This window comes from Ischnura elegans, chromosome 2, assembly GCF_921293095.1.
Source record: "Ischnura elegans chromosome 2, ioIscEleg1.1, whole genome shotgun sequence".
NCBI lineage: Eukaryota > Metazoa > Arthropoda > Insecta > Odonata > Coenagrionidae > Ischnura > Ischnura elegans.
Genome location: NC_060247.1, coordinates 142,301,318 through 142,315,995, shown reverse-complemented (window position 1 = coordinate 142,315,995; position 14,678 = coordinate 142,301,318). Strand labels below are relative to the sequence as shown.

Below are 14,678 nucleotides of genomic sequence, written 5' to 3'. Positions count from 1 at the left end.
AACTCTTTAAGATCCTGGAAAGCAATCTGAAATAACAGACAATGTATGTGAATAATAATAGATTGTTTGATTTGCATAAATTTTGAAATTTACCAGAAATAAAAGGAATAGTTAGGGGCAATCCGTGTTTTCTCATTATTCGTGCCTCCTCTCCCCATCATCATCTCCCCATTAGGATGACCTGTCGGGAGGAGTGTGCTGCTGTAAATAAATTTGGGTAAATTCTCATTCTCTCACTTCTCATCATCCTGGAATTTTAATCATAGGATAAAACGTTCTTAAAAGAATTAGAGTTTAAAAAATGAAACAACTGACAGAACAATAAATAAACATATCAAGCAATCCCATCCAACTAGAAAGATTAAACAAAATTAATCAAACACTAAGGAACTTTCTGTAATCTGCCCTACATAATCTTCTTGTCTTCATCATTTCCATTTCCGTTTCTCGCCTTTTCTGAAGTGCATTTCTGTACTGGGCCCTAGTTCCACGTATATATCTGATTAATTCCCAACCAACTTTCACAGACTTCCTCCCACAAGAAAAATCCCATTCCAAACTCTTCTCAGAGCAATGAAAGTATTCATGTAGGTTCTCCACTATCATATTTTTGTTCAAAGAGAACCAACAGTTTCTTTCAGAAATTGATTCTCAGCTTTTAACTTATCCAGATCATTTTCTAGCTTTCCAAAGGCAATACCAAATGTGAGAGCAGCAGGATAATTTGAAAAGCTGCACAGACATCCTTAAAGTCCACCACTTGTTTGTTAAGCTGGCTCGCGTAGAAAGAGTCCAGTCCATCCGTATCCCAATTAAATCCCATTAGGTATACTTTATCCACCTGGGATACAATCCTTTTCAACTGGATATCAGTGTGGTGCACTGGCAAAGAGGTTTGCAGAAGACACATGAACCTCAAGACAAGAATCCATGTCTGTTTCACACTGCTCAAATTTTTTTAGGAATGTTTTAGGATCCACAGACGATGCTGCTTCGGTAAATTTGTACTCAATTGGGCGTCCCTCAATTATTTTCTTTACAATGGAGACCAAATACTTCTTACATTCCAACATAAATTTATCCTTTTCAATGTTCTTCACTCTTGCATCACGGAGAGCAATTAAGGGTTGCCCCCACACCAATACAGACTTGGGACTGTATCAAACAATTTGCAACATAATCAACAACAATAATATTCACCTGGTAGCCTGTCTTTTCTTTGTTTAGGTTGTCTGACTTCCCGTACAACTCTCGGAGATGATCCTCATTACCACCATGAAGAAATAGCTTCAGGTTCTTATGTACACTTTGAGAAATGGCTCAAAATACCATTAAGATGTTATTGCATGGAAAAGAAGTTTTTCCAGCAAGAGATATCAAGAATGGCTCAGTGAGAAAACAATTAGAAGTTGCACATAAGCCTCAAATACTGAAAAATAATGATTTTCCTAGTGATAAACATGCATTTGCCAACTTCATAGGAGCATAGCGCTTGGTTATAGAAATATCCAGGTATGAAATAAATCTACAGTGATTCAGCAATGACATGACAATTACATCTTCTTCCAACGAAGTGGAGTGTCAGTGGAAGGATTAATAGAGATAAACAATTTCTTTTGGTTTGCCTACTCTACAAGCGCATAGCGGTTGGGTGAAAAAGTGCTCCACTCGGGATATGACTCCTCATGGCATCAATTTCGTCTTCATTTCATCAGAGAGTATGGCGGAGGGGATTGTTCCTCTCTTCTTTGTCGTACTGGGAAAGGAGAACGTATGATGCAAACACCAACGGCACACACTGCTGCATTGAACCAAATAATTATCAATTCCCATAATTGGACAAATATTCTGAGACTTCCGACGTTTCCCTGTCCAATTCCAATACATTTCATTTCCCTGTCTTTTCCTTTTCTTACCCTATGGCAAGCACCCTGACTACCATAGTAAATATATTCCTATGGTCAGTGTATGTATTACCACAGTCAACTGAATCAATATTTGAGGAGGAGGTGCATAGCAAAGCTGCTCTTTGCATTGCAATTATTTTTTTAAATTGATAAAATGCCCTTTGATTCCGTCATAACAGCAACAGCTATCAGCAATTTGCTCATTGGCATATTCATTTTGACAGCCTCCTCACTTCCAATTTCCAATTCTCTTCTGAATGCACCCATTCCTCGCTTAACATAATGGATGCATTCCTTGGGGTCTTTGCTCTATACGAATTTGTGTTATAGGAGAGGATTTTAACATTGGGAAGATAGGGATGCGTTTCCAGTAGCATAACTGTTGGGTATTGAATTCCTATAAACCACATACATTCCTATTAATAGCCTTAGAAGACCTTATTTATACAAACATTTATAGTTTAAATTATCTTTAAAGATAGTAGGCATGCACATTTTTCCTCGCTAAAATAAATTTGTACGAGCTTTTGAAATTTCCACCTTTCGAGCAGGTGGCCAAACATCTAGGAAAAAAATGCATGCTATCTCCGGGGTTCATACTGCATTGATTCAGATTCAGATAGAAACAGTCTTTAAATGCCTTGAAACCTAACTCAAATTTTTCTTCCCTAAAAATTAATGATCAAGATTGCATTCTCTTCTAAAATAATTTCATCTTGCCGACATTAAAAGCTAGTTGATGGGGAAAGGATCAACTTCCACTAAATGTCTCGGAGTAATCATCTTCTTTTATAGATTCAAAGAAAGGCACAGCTTTTGCACAAATAACTTCCTGTGATAGAGGAACATCATTCAACCACTCATTATAAATCCAGGTAGTTAGAAGTCTTTTCGTTTCTTCCAGCAATGAACTTCGCGTGTGTGTTGAGTGCTTGGCTTAAGTTGGTGCGGCTGATGTCATGGATGTTTTAACCTCGTCTTAATTCAGAATAATAGTGCGGACTGTCGATATAGTGAGCTTAAATTTTCGTGCAATATCACTTTGACACTCTCTCTTTGCAAAGCAAGTGATCACTTTCTGTTTCTCTTCTTGGTTTATGTTTTTCCTTGATAACTCCTTTACTTTTCTATCCGCATTCCTACGTTTTGCCATTGCTGACTTGCTTTTTACTCCTTATGCCACTATAAAAATCACCTCCTACTGCTGAAACAACTGCTGCACTGTATTCCTGAGACGTAGAGGGCCTACAGCTGCTGGGAAAGAAAGAACCAATGTGTTAGAGACTCTCTTTCAGATCCTTTTACACTTTGATGCCATTCATACGCAACTGGGCCTCCGCTTTGCGATGACCTTGAAGGCAGGATGAGAGGACCCTTTATGTGATAGTCAAAGCCCCCGACAACCTATGATGGCAAAAATGATGTCTTAAACAGTATTGCTCTAAAAAAACTCATTTCCACTAGCTCCAAACTTAATTAATGATTTAAATTAAATCATGTTATTCAGTTATCCCTTTCACGCCAGACGTCGGGTGGAGCTGATGGGCATTTTCATGATTAGAACACCTGACGTAGGGTAGAGCTGTCACGAACTTTTCAACACAGACGACCGGACTTCGGGTATAGCTGTCGCGGGGGATGAGAAGTGACCGCAGAGGAAGCAATGGTCGGTGGTATTCAGGCCCGGCCCGAGATCCAGCTCAGCGAGACCCTTGTGTCACCCCTAAGGCAATTAAGCCCAACCCTCACACTCATTTATGATCCTTCCCACAACAGGAATTCACGTTAAAGTGGTTGAAATGGCAATGGTTTTTGCAAAGAATAATTCCTTGCAAACTCAAAGTTTTTATTTATTGGAATGAATTCTTCGTTTTGCTCTGTGCGTAGGCCAATTTTAGGTGAAATTTTAGTGTTATTTTTAACGAACTTTTCATGTGAATGCCTTAATACCTTGTTCTTCCATATGGGATGAAAAATATGTAATGGGTAAATGCTGTCGTTTTATTGTCATTATTGCTCATGAATGTTACAATCTGCATGCTTTCTTACATTACATACGCTATATTTTCTGATTTATTCATTTCCCCTTAAGTAATTACTAATATGCCGGTATTCTAAGGTAATGTAACTTGTATAGCCAATTCCGTACCTGCGTTGTATGCCCTATTGTTAGCTACTCATTCTGGGTGGAACATGTGCTCAGCTGGCTGACGATGTCTCGGGTAACCTACATGGAAAAACCAAACCTTCCACTCCCACAATGATGTCGCACGTGCATTCATACAGTCCAGGCGCAATGTCATTTCAGGTGGCCTTCTAGGATTCTTCGAAAAGCGATTCTTAATATACTATTGAGTTAGTTCATTCAATGGTTTTCAGGCCTACATTCCTTTTTCCCAGCCCTTTTCCCTTTATTGCTGAATACCTCCTCAACTTCTAAGAAAACTTTATCACAAAAAACCCATTTCTTAGTCCTTATGCCAGTCCATATGACAATGCATTCCCTCATCTCTAATTCCACTCTCACTTCAGCTTTGGCTCCTGAGCAAGCAGTGTTCTCTCGGTACTCCACAATTTTGCTTCAGAGTAAGGCATTTTCTGATTCTCATTCTCGTTTCCTTGTGTAGGGCCCTTGTGGTCATTTTTCTGTACTAATCGCATCTGTTTTAGACAAGTTATGTCAAAAAGTCTATACTCGAGGACTCCATTTTGGAGTTCCTCACCAAAAGTAATAGCGAGAATGAAGATTTCTATCCTGATTCAGAAGAGGAAACAACAGAATCTGAGCCAGAGACTTCAACTGTGGCATCATCAAGTATGCAGGAACCACGGAGTGCATCATTAGACGATTCATCAGATGAAGGAGAAAGTATTGTCGCAAAAAGGAGAAAGAGTTTATCCAAAGGAATGAATTGGTTTTCTGGCGATTTTTTTCCAATCATTCACGAGTTTGACGCCTCATCTTTGAATTTTAAGACTGCAGTATCTGAAAATTCCCAAACTGGATTGTTTTTCGAAATTTTTTTCTCCAATGAATTGGTTGCCGTGATATCCGAAGAAACCAATTGTTTTTTTTTTAAGTATACGACTGAGCATTCTCCAGAGATTATAGTGTCGCGCTTGAAAAATTGGAAAGACATAACTATTGAAGAAATATATATACCTTTCTTGCAATTAATTTACTGATGCCGCAAACCAAGAAACTTTCTCTGCACGAATACTGGTCCAGGGACATGCTGACGAAAATTCCTATATTTGGTGATTGCATGAGCAGAGATAGGTACTTAATGATATTTTGAATGCTCCCTTTCTCAGAAAATGCTCTCCCAGATCAAGGAGATCGACTTTTCAAAATTCGCTCAATTGTAGACCGGCTCCGTGCAACATATAGGTTGGGCAAATTGTGATGCCTAACCTTCAGTAAAAATAAAAATTCCCAACTTAGTTATTATTAATGCTACAAATCCGTTTAAAATTCCACATTTCTTCAAAAAATTTAAGTTATTTTTATGTAAGTGTAAATTATCAGAAATCATAATCAATAATTATTTATAAGAAAGCACTGGTAACACAATAAGTTGACCACCGACTCCCACAAAGAAAGGGTTCAATGATTGAGGAAGTGGCAGGGATAATGGTCGGGTGCCCCGTTGAGTGTGGTCCCACATCGGAGGGAAGAGTGTACCCGGGAAGGGACCTAACTGCACTGCCTATATTGCAACTGTGGCAAAAGTTGACATCAAGTACTGTGTCCTGAAGACTGCACCTACTGGAATGCACTAGAGAAAACGCTGCCTATAACACAACTATGAGGAGGCCAAACACAAAAAATACAGTCTATTCACTCTTTCTGCAAACATCCCACCTTGGAAGACTTTGCACCAACTTCAAATAACATAACATTGAGAAATATTATTTCCTGACTAAAATGATCTTTCACTTTCTGCTGTGTACGTTGAGTTCACATTACAAGCTGGATAACTAAATAATACAAACATAAGACTTAGTATCAGAACTTACCTATGGGTAAATGTGAACTTCAAATGACAGCCTTTGAATCCAGAATTAGGAAGGTTAATTTTAATAGTTTCATGCCACTCAGGTTTACTTTCTCTGTAGTAAATAAGTGAACGATATTCAGTAAGGCAATGATTTCCCATTTGAATGATTCCCTGTATTGAAAAAAAAATAAATATCAATAATACAAATTATTTAACTGCAAAAATATTTGCTGCAGAAAGATCAAAATGTGACTGTAGAACTTGTGGGAGCTCAAGAAGATACTTACATGTATCAATGAGTTAATTTCCTTATCACAAGCTAAATTCAATAGAGATAAATAAATAACAGGAAAAAAAATGTTTGAAAAGGTAAAAATCTGTCCTAGAATGACTTTACATGTATTGATGGGCCCATTTGGTTGTTTCAGCAATATCAGTTGCGGTACACCATTCACTTGAGTGAGTCAATGGTGAATACATTTGAATCCTGATTTAAAGTTATTTAAGAAGGACACAATTTTAAAACACTAAATGTGGAAAAAATCTAATTGAGGACCAGCCATTTTTTTCAGGTTTTAGGGTCTTTAATGATTGGAATGGATTTCTGTTAACAAATAATATATTTTTAAGTCACTAAAAGGTGCCACACAGTGGAGTGGCGAGGATTGTCGTTTGGGGGAGTCCAAAACGACGTGGTTGTGGGGGAATATTAAAAAAAAGGTTAGAAAATAGAGGCTTTTTTAAAACTGATTTTAACACTTTTTAAAATGGAAACACCTCCATTTTTCAAATAAATACTTTATAAATATATGGACTTTTCTTTAATGAAGAAGCAAAGTAATTGAGTTTTCATACTTGTGGAGAGGGGGGAATTACAGACCCCACCCCCTCGCTACGCCACTGGTGCCATATGCGTAGAGGTCCGTGAAAGTGGTTTTACTCTTTGCCAAAATTAATTAAAATTCGTTTTAAAACCATGTGATTCCGGTGTTATAGAAAATCTTGGCGGTGTTTTTATAATGCTACAATATTTCCACATTTCCAGGCATTTTATTATTTTATGGTACACGTTTCATGAGTACTTATATACTTTTATTAAGCATTTTACGTAACATTTAACACAATTTCGATCGTACAAAATTTCTGATAATACCAAATGAAGGAAATGGTTCAAGTTATATTGGTTCAGGTATATGAATGGTCCAATAAGTAGTCTTGGCAAATGCGATCGGCAAACAGCAAATCCCCACTGCCTTATACACTAAAACCTCTTTACATCGTAATGGAGGGGACCAAAATTTGGGCAATTTGATGTATGGAGGTTCACTATAGAGAGGTTTTAGTGGTAGGCACCATTTTTTCATATCCTTGGGAAATGAAAGGTGCTACTGTCTTTTAAGCCATTATATTAATATATTTAAATATACAGGCATGCATAAGTGAACATATATTTACAATTTAATGGTTACACAAAGGTAAAAGTAAATTGTTCAAGAGGCCTTTTTAGAAAATAAATTAGTTAATGGGTTTGCTTAAAATTTTTTTCAAACTCTTTCGAAATAATGTTTTCAATTCCACGAGCACTTTTTAATGCCATTTTCACTGTAAATAAATCACTGGCTGTTTTCGTTAATGACTTTTGACCTAAGAAATAATTCCCTGGTCTAAGGGTTGTAATTTACTAATACATAGTGTTCGGAGGAAAGAACAATAGTTTTATATTTCTAAACATAATTTCTTCATCCTCGTATTTAACTGCCTAAGTTTTTTTTATTTTTGCAGCTTTGGTATACAGTTTCTTCTGTTTTTCCTCGGTTGTTTAAAATAGATGTGAGGGTGAATGATGGTATTCCAAAGGTCACTGCCTTCTGCCTGTCCTCGTTGATGGCTAGGAAAATTGCTAATTATGTGGTAATGTCAAGTAGTCGCCTTCTTTTATTTCTCGAATCCATCATCAGCCTATGATTAATTAACCCATTTATGCCGAAGGTTTGAAAAATGCGAATTTTACCCTGATTTTTACATATTATAGATAAAAATACGTATGAAAACAATATCCGAAAGAAAAATCAATGTATCTCTTGCCAATTATTAATTACGAGGTGTTCCAAAAATGGAACACTAGGCAAATCCACTACCATTACGTACTCAATGATAACAAGCAAATCATTTGATTCAGACATTTATTTACTCACTATTAAGAGTGGTATTCAGGGGAACATCTAACATGAAAGGGTACATTGCATTTCTTACACTGTTAAGTGATATTTTTGTGACAATGGATACAACGAGTTTGCTTTTCTTGCTTTACAATCGTATGACTCATGCCGTCATGACGTGAGTCAAGGTTATATGGATGGTCTCCCTTTCCTACCAGGCTCAGCGGTATTAACATATGTCTCTCCATAGTGAAAAGCCGCACGGCGACGAAATTAAAGTAGATTAATTGGCTTCACATCTTTTATTTTATGCAATTGACAAGCATTTTGTAAAGCCAGCTCAAAGCAGAATAACAGAGGGCACGAGTACCATTTCTTTCCACGGGTCGATGCTCGATACTAGTCAATATTTTCATCAGCTCGGTCCACTACTCCCAAACACTAATTATAGGCCTTTATTAAATTTGGCTGAGTAACTTGTATCTTTTTTTCTGATTTTGAGAATAACGACTGACCTGTTGCAAAGGATTGATACCAACACCAGAAGATGCAACAGTCACAACACTGCTATCATTCCATCTGCAAACAATATTGCCTTTGCCATCGATTCGGTAATCAAATGTTCCCTTATCTTTTTTTCTTTAGGGTAGTATTAGGTACCAAAGGAGGTTTGTCAACGTGATCTTTTCTCGCTGTGCTTGTTGCTTGATGGCCCATTGAATGAAGTTTATCAAGGAGTTCAATTTTTGTGAAAAAGTTGTCGAACACAAAATGGTATTTACCAGGAGCCTGCATTGTGAGTGCCTCAGTAAATTGCAAAACAATTGAGGCATCCAAACACCATATTCTTGGTATTTAGTGTCCGGAATTTTTCCTTGATAAGGCTGAAACCAGCAAATGTTCAGTTGCTCTATGAGAGGTCGCAGCTTGGAAAATTTGTCCATATCGTTCAAGTTGGAATTGTCAGCAACATGCAAATTTTAAAATATTGTTTGAAATCGGTAACGTCTGATTGCATTAGTAGCTAGAGAATAATTCGAATCTGGTCTTGCTTCAAAAACATACACCGTCTCGGAACAGAGGCGTAGCCACTCAGGAAAATCATTCCCAAAAATCACCGACAGTCAGTTCAAGGTTTACGCCCTTACTTGCAGCATATAAATTGGAATAATTGATAATCATATCAATCACTTCAGTACCCAAAAAGAGTTCTAAATATTCTGTAGGGGTTTCCATTTTTGTGATTTGTTCTTCTGAAACTCTACTTCCTACTGGCTGGGCAGTCATATCGCCTTTCTTCCATTTGTGCACACTAAAAGGATAAAATTCCCATTTCTAAGACCGCTATATACGGTGAATGAACATGCAAATGATCATGTTGAATGATCAAGAGATCATTCATGGGATAACGCGGGAAAAATAGAACATGTTCTAGTATTCACTAAATGATCATGCGCAGTACTGTCCATTCGCGAATTTTTCCAAGTGAATGAACATTCCCTGTGTGTAGCGAAGAAATCATCATCATTCAGCATGATCATTCGCATTATCATTCACCATGTACAGTCATCATCATCATTATAATCAGCCCTCTGACACGGAGAGGGAAAGGAATATAAGCATTACTCGGGAAAAACCCTCTAATGGCCGATACGGCAGAAGGGGGGGGGGGCTTTGAGCAGGACAAGTGCGTATCCCGAACACTTATGATAAACTTTCTGCTAAATAGAAAAGGAGATGCATATTAGGTGCAAGCAGCCGCGCTTCGCTCATCGATTACTGTTCATGACGTCAATTTGACCCAGGGGGCTTGGTCCTGAATGGAAGAGTGCACAAGGTGACTCATATGTTTTCATCTCTCTGTTCACAATTGATCAGATATCGATGTATTTATTCTTTCACTGAAATGGAAACTGACTATAGCCAAGACATATCTTAGTTTCCCTCAGTCGCATAAAAGCTAATTGCTGACTTCTTTTAAAATTAAAGTGAATATTTCAGTGCGCCTGAATGCACGCATGATAGTAGTGGATTTGCCTAGTGTTCCAAAAATGGAACACTGTTAAATAAAAGCCTATAACTAAAACAAAATACATTGTTTCAAAAATTTCTTCTTATAGCACTATAGGTTATCTATTACTGAACATGCAGGGAAAAATTTACAACATTTGGGCGTAATGGCAAAAAGTTATTAATATAACATTTGAGATGGTCTCAGAAAAACTGCCTTGAAAAAAAAGACCAATATATAGCAATACACTGACTGCGATGGGTTGGCCAAACTGACTGATTCTTTGCGCCCCGTAATAAAATATATCTTTATAAAGAGGTTCAGAAAGAAAAACCGTAGCATATTGCTGTAAAATGAGTCGTAATAATTAAATTAGAAAGTCGCGTCAGGTGTTCCAAAAATGGAACACTAGGCATAAATGGGTTAAGTAATTTTCATATCTTTTCATATTTATGGCAAATAATTGAAAATACTCCTTATTATATCTTTTAGAATTGATTTATCATTCTTATAACACGTGACTTGTTAAAGATTATAAAAAAAATAAATAAACACGTGACTACCGCAAAAAATAGACAAAAAATTGAGCGTTATTTTGAAAATTTTGTAGAATTCCCTCTCTCCAAAATACAATGCACGTAGCGTTCCGAAGAAAAACTCTGTCGAGGGCACACAGAAACGCTAGGTCTGCGAAAGGACGTGATTTCCCGGAGAGAATGCTGGGCGAACTACTTCAGAATGCGGCGGCGACGGTAAAAAATTTCATTGCCCTACCGCGTATCAGCTAATTAGCTGCCTCCTTCACCTAAAACTGCCGCGCATGGATTGATGTTCGTTCAGTATTGCTAGAAATTGACGTCCCGGACTCCCGATGGAAGAGTCAGATTTCGCGGCATGAATACGCAGGCAAGACATATGACTGTCGCTAAGCGCAATAATTTTTAAACTACGATCGTTCACGAAAGCATCGAAAAAATTACCAAGGCGGTAGTGAGGAAGTGCTACACCTGGAAATATGGGAATAAAATAATTGCGAAACTGTATTTGATTTATTTCAAGTCGCGGAAAATTCTCGAAATATTTTAATTTTAGAAGCGGAAGTAGCAATGCGGTCGAGTAATTCAGTCTCCATGGATGGGAGTGAAGTTAGTTGAAATATTTCCGTCAGTGAGTGATTATAGGCTGCGCTGGTCGCCTCTTTTATTAACTGAACATAGTATGTAGGCACTTACAAGAAAATAAAGCCATCAGTAAAAGAAAGTGAGTGTTGTCGCGCGATTCTGACCGTGATTCGAGAGAAAACGATGTGTTCTGTCTTCATTTACTGTCACTTAATATTATTAGGATAGTTGGATGCCCTACCTAATGGTTAACGTGAAAATTATTTAAGGTATATAAGAAAAAAATAAGCGTGAAACATTAATCGCTTAAAATGTCATTCCATGTAGGTAATCGCGGCTGCATTAATGGTCTCTAGTTGTCTCGGTACGATTTGCGGAGGTAGTTAGGCCGTCTCGGGGCTGCCTTGTTGGTACGATGTATGGAGGTTTTACGAGATAAAGAGGTTCACTATATAGAGGTTTTCCTATAAATTTACATGTAAATCTGACGGGACCAGAGGGTTGGTACGAAGTATGGAGGTTTACGATGTAAAGAGGTTCACTACATAGAGGTTTTACTGTATGTACATACTTCGAGAGACATTCCAGAATTTTTGGATTGTCAAGTTTCTCTACACTAAATAAAGCCTTTAAAAATGCTTCTGTAGTAGCAACAACAAGCTCCTCCTTCGCTTTCTTTGACTGAGTGACTGTGTGTTCAAATGATAGCAGTCGTTTTGCGGGTCCCCTTTCTTTCGCATGTTTATGTGTATCGCTACTGATGTGCTTTAACAAAGTGTCACATCTTTCAAATTCAAATCTTTTATCGCAAACTTTGCACAGTAATACTCTGTCTTTCACATGATATTCTTCTCAGCTGAATTTACTAGCCCTGGTATGAGCGGTATCAATAGCTTTTGGCATTTTAAAATTCCTTTCCTTTGTTCGATATTTAAACCTGGAACCACGTTTAAAAAAGCAGTCCAACCGCAAAACATAACCACTCACGATGGTGTTTTCAAACTGAGTGCTAGGTAGCTACGGCATAACCGTAGTACTGTATAACTTACAAATTGGCCGAAATGTTTCATGTTGTGGGTTCCCTTTCAATACCCGTCACCCAGGTGTTGAGGGAAGTTAGGACAGCAGCTAGATACAACAAAATCGCTTAGCTTTGATTACAGCTGATGCCAATCGGTCTGGAAAGGCAGTGAAAGAAGCACACATAGCTAACAAAATAGGATTCAAAGAAACTTGAAAAAGTATTTCCCATTTAGCAATCCTGAAACATCTAGATTGAGGAACTTTCTCACCTGAAGAATTAGATATTAGGTTTGGCCAATGTCGAAATGATTTTTTTTTTTGCATTGAAGCTCAGTGGAGAGCCGAATATCCGACGATCCATCCACTAATAAGGAGAACCCCCTCTCCTCCTATCCTTTCAGATGTTCCTTCCTTCCCTTTCCCCAACTGCTAGGGCTTTGTGCTTTGAAATAACCATACGGATGGATGAATGGATCTCCACTAAGTATCTGCCTCCTCAATTCAATTTAGTATTTCTTGCCTCAAATCTAATTCTTTGTTTATATATTTGTCGAAATGTATTTTTTATGGCATTGGTAACTTTAATATTTATGTACATACTTTTCTACACCTTGGAAATTGAAATGAAAGTGAGATTGAAATGGAGAGGTGGCCGAGTTGCATATGAAGAGCATTAACACGTACCCAGACAGCACAAGCATTTGTATACAAATGGTATATCTTCTGTACGTTTACAAATTGTACCGATTTTTGTAATACAACTGTATCACAGTTGTATTCAAACTTCTTGTATACAGATGATTCATAATTCAGATGTAATACAAAGCCAAAATACAAGGGAAATACCACATTTGTAATACATTTGTAAAAGCTTTGTATTACCAGGAGAATGCCTCAACCGCCCCGAAAACAAAACAATGATGAAATACGTATAGTCGAACTTCCTTTCCTGCAGGGCTATTCAGTAATTCTTCAAAATATATAACATTTCCTCATTGATATTACAACACCTCCAACTCCAATAGGTATATATTCCGAAAAGAGAATATGAGAAGCATATAAGAGACAAGAATAATTTAAAGTTCATGAAATTAACAGTTAAATATGCAAAGTATTTTCGCGATCCCGTCACGAAATCGCTATTATATTCCATTGATGAATATCTTATTGATCCTTTGATGTTAAAATACTCAATTGTATATAATATATGTATATGTATTTGATGTGTTTATGACGTGCCTTGTATCTATGCATGTAGATTAATGTAGATGTATCAGATCTCCGGGCAAATAAAGATTTATTATTATAATTGATCTGTCGTCTTGGCGACCACGTAAACAGTTAATGAATAGCCCTGCTGATACCTCATTGTGAGAAGGTCGTGAGAGCTCTGGCGCACATTTCCTCATTTGTTTTGTAGATTACTTTGACCCCCTCTGCACCGTATCGGACACTTTTTCTCCCAATTTTGACCCCTGCTTCCTTTGGTTTGGAATATCCTCCCAATTTTGACCCCTGCTTCGTTTGCTTTGGAATATCCTCCCAATTTTGACCCCTGCTTCGTTTGCTTTGGAATATCCTCCCAATTTTGACCCCTGCTTCGTTTGGTTTGGAATATCCTCCCAATTTTGACCCCTGCTTCCTTTGGTTTGGAATATCCTCCCAATTTTGACCCCGGCTCCGTTTTGATTCTGGTTGTGAAACTACGGCTGCGACAGCGGTATACCTGTATCCATCGCTATCAGTTTGTGATATTTATTGACACAATTGAGACTAAATAAGTTCTCAGTTCATCTGTGCTACAAGCTCCCTTGCCAGCTCCAGCACCTACGTTTTTGGTGCAGGTAAGTTATGGCAATATACGGTTTAATCGATGCATACAAATATTTGATGGGTTAATCTTCGGAAGTGGTTGTTCTGTAAAACCTTCAGGCGCCTATTGATAATGCAATTATTGTAATAGTAACGTGTTACAGTCTCGTTTTATTCATTATTCATCCCTATGGATATATATCTATGTTAAAGAGTCAACGATTACCTAACAAGTGACTATACCGAGGATGTCAACAAAACTTTAATTGTAATGAATGTAATTAGTGAGGCAAGAGAAATTTTCAGGTAAATGCCACTTTTTTGTGAAATTTTAGAGGCACCCAACCTTGCGAAGACTTGAAGAAGTGCCCTTGTAATTATTAAATTTCCTCCCATGTAAAACTCCTGATGTGTGTGGTACATGATTGAATGAAATGAAAGGGGAGGTTTGTTGCAATATTGAGATAATTGCGATGCAACGAAATTTTAGGTAATATTGTTACCGCATGGAATAAATTCATCTTATGACTTATTTCTTTGAGGAAAACCAAATACCCTAAACTAAGTATAGGAACCTATATCTCAATAAAATCCACCCCTACATTTTACGGTGTAGCGCCTAAGTAACATGGAAGGTATTGTAA

General features: G+C 37.5%; 1 protein-coding gene across 2 annotated transcripts in view; it reads right to left on the bottom strand.

The window, feature by feature from the left end:
- The window catches only part of LOC124154728 (dedicator of cytokinesis protein 2-like), a 156,316-nt gene that overhangs the window by 89,038 nt on the left and 52,600 nt on the right, over nt 1-14,678 (bottom strand). For both annotated transcript variants that reach the window (XM_046528622.1, XM_046528624.1), the window contains exon 10: nt 5,928-6,079. In XM_046528622.1, coding sequence (XP_046384578.1) covers nt 5,928-6,079 — 152 coding nt within the window. The remainder of the gene's footprint in view (nt 1-5,927; nt 6,080-14,678) is intronic.